At 43.6% G+C, this 8,659-nt stretch overlaps 1 protein-coding gene across 2 annotated transcripts in view; it reads left to right on the top strand.

Moving 5' to 3' along the window:
• Positions 1-6,488, top strand: part of uba6 (ubiquitin like modifier activating enzyme 6) — a 14,367-nt gene extending 7,879 nt beyond the window's left edge. For both annotated transcript variants that reach the window (XM_048255326.1, XM_048255333.1), the window contains exons 17-32: positions 416-496; positions 620-879; positions 972-1,077; positions 1,265-1,354; positions 1,529-1,609; positions 1,752-1,880; positions 2,545-2,596; positions 2,704-2,767; positions 3,068-3,137; positions 3,227-3,298; positions 3,416-3,539; positions 4,130-4,323; positions 4,423-4,550; positions 4,897-4,984; positions 5,243-5,337; positions 5,541-6,488. In XM_048255326.1, the coding sequence (XP_048111283.1) occupies positions 416-496; positions 620-879; positions 972-1,077; positions 1,265-1,354; positions 1,529-1,609; positions 1,752-1,880; positions 2,545-2,596; positions 2,704-2,767; positions 3,068-3,137; positions 3,227-3,298; positions 3,416-3,539; positions 4,130-4,323; positions 4,423-4,550; positions 4,897-4,984; positions 5,243-5,337; positions 5,541-5,673 (1,767 nt within the window). In that variant the 3' untranslated portion in view covers positions 5,674-6,488. The remainder of the gene's footprint in view (positions 1-415; positions 497-619; positions 880-971; positions 1,078-1,264; positions 1,355-1,528; positions 1,610-1,751; positions 1,881-2,544; positions 2,597-2,703; positions 2,768-3,067; positions 3,138-3,226; positions 3,299-3,415; positions 3,540-4,129; positions 4,324-4,422; positions 4,551-4,896; positions 4,985-5,242; positions 5,338-5,540) is intronic.
• The last annotated feature ends 2,171 nt before the right edge of the window (positions 6,489-8,659 follow it).

The raw sequence follows: 8,659 nt of genomic DNA, 5'->3' as shown, positions 1-8,659 counted from the left end.
GGGGTGTGAAGGTACACAAAAATCACTGTTGAGTGTGTACCTCAGTTTTGAAGTCACGGTTCGGTTCCTTGTCGGTACGGTAAGCCTGTAGGTTCTGCTAGCCTAAAATTCCCCGATAATATTGCTGATGCGCAACGGTAATAGTATTTTGAAAAGCTGTCAAATGTTTTTTGCCGTTAATTGACTAAACTGATCTGTCCGCCACTTAATATGTTTGTGTGGGAACTCAAATTTGAAACGTGGTCCGCACAAAAAAGCCTACTGTTGATTACTGTTCAAGATTGCATGCAGTATATTCTAAATGGTTAGGCACGAATATGTTTTCCTTTACACCGCTACGGCCCTCTGTCCATCTAGTTGACTATTCGGTCTGTGTGTGCGTGTGCGTGTGCGTGCGTGTGTGTGTGTTCTGTAGGTGGGTTGCGGTGCCATTGGCTGTGAGATGCTGAAGAACCTGGCATTGCTTGGAGTTGGTTTAGCCAAATATTCAGGAGAGGTAGGAACCAAAACTTATGGAGCCACCATGTGACACCAAGTCAGTGGTGTCATTGAAATACTTTTTTCATAACGGTCCCCATTCTGAATTAAACAATTGTGTGTGTATGTGTTTTCCTCGCAGGTGTGTATAACTGATCCTGACCTGATTGAAAAGTCCAACCTCAACAGACAGTTCCTCTTTCGACCACACCACATCCAGAAACCCAAGAGCACCATGGCTGCCATGGCAACGCTTACCATCAACCCTGAGCTCAGTGTGGATGCTCACCTTAACAAGGTGTACCCGGCCACGGAAGATCTCTACAGCGACACCTTCTTCTCCAAACTGCACACGGTCATCACCGCTTTGGATAATGTAGAGGCCCGTCGATATGTGGACAGGTAAAGAATGGGAATGTCAAAAATCAAGACCAACTCGTGTATAAGTAAATGTTATTTATCTGCCTCATGCCTCTTACCTTGTGATGTTGCAGTCGCTGTGTGTCCAATCAGAAAGCTATGCTAGACTCTGGTACCATGGGAACGAAAGGACACACAGAAATTATTGTTCCTAACCTGACTGAATCCTACAACAGCCATGTGAGTCATATTAAACACACATCACGAGAGAGAGAGAGAGAGAGAGAAAGTGTGTGTGTGTGTCTGTCTGTCTGTCTGAGTAAAGAAGTCCAAAGGAAGCAACAGAGAAGTTAAACATTTAAATTGGCAAAGTAAAAGTTTATATTTATTCATATGACTAATGTGGTTGCATTCTGTTTTTATTCAGAGAGACCCACCAGAAGAGGAGATTCCATTTTGCACATTAAAGTCTTTTCCTGCTGTCATAGAGCACACTATTCAGTGGGCAAGAGACAAGGTCAGTGTGCTAGGCATTCATACACAGTAAGATGCACACAGTAAGATCAGTAAGGGTCAGTAAGATGCACACTTCAGACACAATGTATGTTTTCATTGTCCTTTCTCCGCCACATCAATTCTTTGGATGAAATTGGTGACTCTTTCCTGCTGCCCTTGTGTCTGTGTCCTGTAGTTTGAGAGCTCCTTCTCCCACAAGCCCTCCATGTTCAGCATGTTCTGGCAGAACTACTCATCAGTAGAGGACGTGCTCCAGGTAGAAGAGACTACGGAACACTAGGGGTGGTCCTTGAGTTTTTATTATCCATTTTTATGTTTTTTTTATTTTTTTTTATTTGTGTGTGTGTGTGTGTGTGTTTGTGTTTTTTAATTTGTGTGTTTTCATTTTATGTGAACAGCGGATGAAATCAGGGGAGAGTCTGGAGGGCTCATTTCAGGTGGTGAAGCTCTTGAGTCGGCGGCCGCTGCACTGGGAGCATTGTGTATCACTTGCACGCCTTAAATTTGACAAGTACTTCAAGAGGAAGGTATTGTAGCCATGGAAACCCACTTGCCTTTACCATAACTACTCTTTAAGGCAGCTAACCATTACTATAGGTTAATTGTTAACACCAACTAAGCATAAGATTGGGATTTAATAGGACCATTCATAAACAGTGTCATTAAAGGTTGTATCGGCGATAGCGGGGATACGTCACTTCTGTTGATGTTCAACCAAAACAGAGAGCTAGCTTGCTACTCCCTCCCCCTCCCTCCCGTGCAATTGAAACTCTCCTAAATGCGCATCTCGTCGGTTATTGGTTGAAACACTTTATTTTGCTTTTGAGTGGTTGCCAACCCCTGTTGGTAGCTATTGTTTTTGTGTACAGATCTCGGATCAAATTAAACTGATGGTCAGCTGCCTACAGAGACGCGTTTTTTTGACTGCCTGCTTATGGGCCAGGCAGCTAGCGGATCGTTAGGAAAGATAAGATGAATGTGATCATTTATGTTTAGGCCTTTTTTGGGCCTGAAATCACTGATACAACCTTTAAGTCCATTTCCATGTTCTTTTTGTGGAATTCAGAAGTGACGTTAGGCAAGCGAGTAGCTCTTTCAGTGTAACACGTGTTGTGTTGTTGAATGTTGGTCCATATGCATCAATATAGGATCTGTTCAGTTTTTGTGTTTATTACTGTGTCTGCGTCTTAGGCTTTGCAGCTTCTTCACTCATTTCCCCTAGACACGCGATTAAAAGATGGATGTAAGTTCACTTTAACATATTTGTATAAAACCACTGGATTATCTGACCGGTGTTTCCATGAGTGTGAGTCTGTGGGCTGAAGAGAACTACGTGCTTCTCTTTTGCAGCTCTCTTCTGGCAGTCGCCCAAGCGTCCTCCCTGTCCTATAGAGTTTGATCTCAGTGATCCACTGTGAGTCCACCCTTCATTCAGCCCTGCTCACTGAGCTCCTAACCACCTCCCACAGCATGCCACTCTGCACACAGTCTTAGCCATTATATTCTGGTGTTTAATATTTTATATATGGAGTTTGTATATTTTTAATGCATTAATAATGTATTATACAGCAGCATTTTGAATTATTTTCAGTTTCGCTTGTGCTGACAAATAAATATTCCTAGCCTTGCCTTGTCTAAGGCCCAAGGTCTTACACCTCTTTACTCTCTAAGACTGAGCCTGAGTTCTCAAACCAATTCACCTCTCTTCCTGCAGACATGTTAGTTTTATTGTGAGCACTGCTAGACTTTACGCTGGAATCTACAACATCCCCTACTCAAAAAAGGTACCAGTACTACATGTACCAGTATACGCATAATGCAGGATCACATTTTGGAATGAGTAAATAATTCAGTTTGTGTGTATATGCATCAGAATGTCTCATTAGAAGCAGTGACAGCAGCTCTGACTGAAGTGCAGATTCCGGAGTACATCCCAGCAGATAAGGTATCACAACACCACTTCGCACACCACAAATGATGTCACATCAGATCAACCTGCAGATGAACTATTTCTCTTCTCCTTGTATAACTGTTTCTCTCCCCGTGCGCTTGTCTTATGTAGAGTATAGAAACTGACGAGACTGCTAAGAAGCCTGATCAAATTAAACTGATGGTCAGCAGTGAAGAAGAGAGAGAGGCCATAACCCAACTAGAGGGGGTCATCAGCTCTCACACTTTAACTTCAGGTAATGCACTCTACACACACACACACACACACACACACACATACACACAAAGACACAAAACAAGTAAGGGATAATGTATAGAACGCCGGTCATTATTGGGAAAACACTGAAAGTCCCGACAGGGCGAACCGGACTTGCTTCGCCCTGAAGGGACTTATTTTCCCAATAATGACCGGCGTTCTATACATTATCCCGCTTATTATACGGCTACTTGCCAAAACGAAAAAATAAACTCCACAATATGTCTCTTTACAATGTTTCCCAATGTTAGCATTTGTTACCGTTTCGTTGCGGCTTTTGCTGAGAAACTAATAGTTCACAACACACGCTGAACTTGAATCAAACGCTCTTTAAAACACAGCTGATCAACTGTCTGCCTTCACTTTTGACTGAAAATCCATTGCCATTGACAGCGGTCATTATTTCAGAGGTCCTTAGATGAAAATAAGGACCCGTAGGGCCGAAACGTTGGAATTAAATAAAAGAATTAAGAGATAGTGTGCGGCGACCAGGTTTTTCTTAGCAGGTAGTATGTGAACATGAAGCTCTGCAGCAAATATTTAAAGGTGCTTGTTTGGTTTCTGTTGTAGAGTCTTTGCGTATGACACCACTGATCTTTGAGAAAGACGATGATTCCAATGGCCACGTGGACTTTGTGACTGCTGCGTCAGCGCTGAGGGCTCAGATGTACGCCATCGAACCCGCCGACCGCTTCACCACTAAGCGCATCGCCGGCAAAATCATCCCAGCCATTGCTACAACGACTGCAGCTGTCGCAGGCCTGGTGAATTGACTTTGTGCTCCCAATCTCTACAGCCTTTAAAATTGAGCTTATGAATTGCACCTAATGTTTGTGTGTGGTTCTTTTCATGTGTGTGTATAGGTGGCTCTGGAACTTATAAAGGTTGCAGGAGGTTATGAGTTTGAGGCATTCAAAAACTGCTTCTTTAACCTGGCCATCCCAGTCATGGTGCTGACAGAAACAGCACCGATCAGGAAAACATACATCAGGTAGTTGCACACCCATTCAGAAACAAACACTATAGAAACACTTGCCATACATAGAACTGGCCAATGTAATTTACTGCTGTTACTGTCATTTACTGATTTCTTTGGTCACAAGACTCCTTTTCCCCACAGGAATTCTTTGCTGGGTAATAGTCTCAGAGCCAAACTTTTTAATAAGTCTGCTAGTTTATATGAACTTTACAAGTTTGAGCACTTCATCAGCAAACTGATCAGTAAACTACTGGATTGACCATCTGTAGCATCAGCCCAAAACTTCAGTCTTGTGTTCACTTCTGCTCGTCAGCTACTTCCAGATGTCCCTCACACACTCCTCTTTTCTTGTCCTCAGAGAGCATATCTCATTTTCCATCTGGGATCGCTGGAACATTTATGGTCATGAGGACTTCACCCTTAGTGACTTCATCAATGCAGTCCAGGTAAGCTAATCACAGTGTTCGCTTCATTGTCAATCATAGCAATCATGTTAAATGTGGCACTACATATGAATGAACTTTAATGAGGATTGGCCTTTTTGTTTGCTAGTACATTTGTATTAAGGATAGCAGGGCTTTCCCAATAGTGACAGAGGCTCCTGTCCCATCTCTGCCAGTTGTTTTTGAAGTTAATCTCAATTGACTCTAATCTGACTCAAGTGATGGCCTGAAGACATGTTCTGCCTGTAATGTTTTGACCAGGAGAAGTATGGAGTTGAGCCGACGATGGTTGTGCATGGAGTCAAAATGCTGTATGTACCGGTGATGCCTGGCCACAACAAGAGACTGAAATTCACGTAAGAATCACTCATACCCACATAGTATTATCACATAATGGATACTGTGCCCACAAGTGCAAACAAACCGTGGAAAACATCTCAGCACACAAACATACAATACACACTTTGAGGAGACCTCTAAAACTCTTAATTCAAGCCCACTCAGACACGTACTCAGACATGATTACTGAGTCCTGTTGAATTCCCCTGTCTCAATGCAGGATGCTGAAGCTGGTCAAGCCTTCCGCTGAGCGGCGTTACGTGGACCTGACTGTGTCCTTCGCCCCTGAGACAGATGGTGATGAGGATCTGCCTGGCCCTCCTGTTCGTTATCACTTTAGCCCTGCCCCCTGACCTCTGAACCCCCCCCCACACACACACACACACACACACACACACACACACACACACACACACACACACACACACACACACACACACACACAGCCCCACATCCTGAGGACCACTAGTGGAGATAAACTCAACCTCTCATCACTGACCACTAATTGTACATAGTCTCCCCTTTTTTGTACGGTTTATTATCATTTGGCGTGGAGAGCCTGGACTGATGCCTTACCTTAGTGCTTTAACTGCTCAGTTGAGTGGCTGCTGATTCCAGTGTTTGTGATAATCAGAAGATCAACGTGCGCACACCGTTAACACACCAGTGGCTCCGGGGAGGGGTGCTGGTGGGAGGCGGGGGCCTGCAGCAGAAGGCCCCCCCACTGACCGACACGTCCTCTCCAAACCACCTGAGATCCACAGACTGCACTGACTCATCCCCTGAAGATCAGCTGGGGAAGGGCGCAGACCGTCCCGTGCTGCCTCCCTGCTGTTGTGATGTGGTGGTGATGTGGCAGGTGTGTTGGAGGGCCTTTGGCGGAGGTGAGGGGAGGTGCGGCATGGCACCGTGTGTCCTCCTCACGCTGACTTGGTGACGGGCGGGCGTGCAGGTTGAAGTGAGAATGCCATCTGGTGGAGACAGAAGGAAGTGTAAGTTCAGACGATGCGATGCCCATGACTTTTCTTTTTCAGCCCTTTAACAGTCAGCTGTCCCTCGCAGGGGTGTGTCCGTATTTCTCCAGCAGCAACGTGCTGGGCGCGATGTCAAGCATCTCTGTCTCTGATGATGTCAGCAGATTAAAAGAATAAAGCAGAGCTAAAGTGCAGGAATGAATAGTGTGTGTCTGTGTATGTCCAAGTCTTCTGCATATACAGTTGCCTCTAAAAGCAGCAGAATATAAATATGACTTATATCTACCATACAATAGTCTATGTAACTGTGTATACACAGTGGGGTAGTAATGGTGTGAGAATATGTGTGTGCCACTGAATATGCACATACTGTGCATGTACAGTATATTTGTGCCCAAGGACAATGGTGATGCTAAATTCAGGATCATATAGTTCACACTAACATTCAGTGACTGCAGATAGTTTTCAAAACAAGTATATGTAAGGTGCCAGTCTGTCTGTTCCTGTGCTGCCTTGGCATCATGGCTTTAGGATTACTCGTGCTCCCCAGCTGAGCAGCTGGGGGCTGAGAGATGTGGAGGAAGATGCACCACTCATTTACTGGAAGAGGTAGTGCCAACATTGTATTACAATCAGTTTGTCCTTTTCATGAGTGGTGGTGTGCATGTATAGGAAGACAACTGACCAGCAGAACTGTCCAAAATGATTTATAGGCACCAGCTTTGCAGCGCACAGATGTCCAGCACACTTCCTCAGGTCCACTTTGTGTATATATATCTAGGCATTTGCATTCAATGTGCGTCCACTGTAGATTGTGTTATCTTGGAATAGGACCAATTTCTTTCACACCATTACTTTGACTGACTCAGAGCCAGCCACAGCAACAGAGAGCAGTGACCCTCTTTCCCCGGTGAGTCACAACAGACGCCATACACATGATGATGCAGACTCTGACCGAACATTTCTCAGCAAACAGCTTTGTGCCATCCCGTCTGTAACACCCTCCATTTCAGTGACTTCCCAGTATCACTCATTGTATTTAGGTTGCACACAGGAGTAAGAGGAAGAAATTGAAATATTTGAGAAGCACAAAGAGGAACGGGCTGAGCCAGCTGCCTCTCCACTTGAGCTAGTTCACGTGGCAATGATTTATAAGACCAGTAATGGCATCTGCATATTGGAACTCATCTGGGCACTAAATCAAAGAATATGCAGGGCTCTAAACTCAAGTCTCATGAATTGACCGTGAGATCTCACGTGACCTCACGTCACACATGCCTTTTCTCACGCTTCCTCCAATGTAATGTTATAATCTGATTATTAAATATGAGTTGAACTGACAAGGGAATCTGTTCATTTTGTACATGTACTTGCAGGTCACATGTTTTATTTGTCAAAGAGTGATTGAAAAACTAAACTCATTTAAGCTACCAATGCCTTGCTTTCTATTTGATGAATTGTCACCTTAATTCACACAGCTTGTATAGATCAGACTGACTAAAACAAAATAACCTAAACAAAGATAGAACTGGGAAGAAGAAGGTTACACTTAAACTGATTTTAAACAAATTCCATATTGACAATACTATCATCACTATGCATAAATACAATAATGGACGCATTACCTTTTTTCATGAACATGACCTAAAAAAAAGCCCAATTATCAAATAACACCAGTGGACTGATTATTCAGACTGATCATTTCAAAATTCAACAGTCAAGACTAGAGTGCAAAATGAGCATGCAGATAATGGCATAGGAAGACAGCAGAGTGAAGGGCATTCCCAAGAGACAGTGAAATTGTCACTACCCCTGAATATAAATCTTACTGCAAATGTGAGAGTCCTGGAATATGGAAGGTAAAGGCCATTTTTTATTTACTGTGTGGTACTTTATCTCTTGCTATAGCACACTGGAATCACATAAACATATTATTTATTTTCATGCTCTGCTTTCTTACACAGCCAAGACACAGGCTACAGTGTAGGCCTACGCCAGACTCAGTAGCCTATTCTAATTTAGTAAGGTTTTAAGTGAATAGCTGGATCAGTTCCCACTCAGTGGACTATATGTAGTCTAATGGAGATTGATCCACTCTGACTTGGCTGAAGAGCACGGCTGGATGAGCCTGCTTTTTAGGCGTATACAAAGGAATGGGGATGTTTAGTACTGTTTTCCACTGTATGGATTTAACACATTCAACTCATTTGACACCTCTATGTAGGCTATCTATCCTTATTTTGGTGATCTAACATCTAACCAAGCACTTGGCAGTGACCTACCTCTATGTTGCATAACTGTTTAGAGATTTATTTCTTCACATTTCCCAGAACAACACGCATTTCACTTATCGGGGGCGAGCAAC

The sequence above is a fragment of the Alosa alosa genome, chromosome 1, assembly GCF_017589495.1.
Source record: "Alosa alosa isolate M-15738 ecotype Scorff River chromosome 1, AALO_Geno_1.1, whole genome shotgun sequence".
Lineage (NCBI taxonomy): Eukaryota > Metazoa > Chordata > Actinopteri > Clupeiformes > Clupeidae > Alosa > Alosa alosa.
This window is presented reverse-complemented; position numbering and strand designations above follow the sequence as displayed.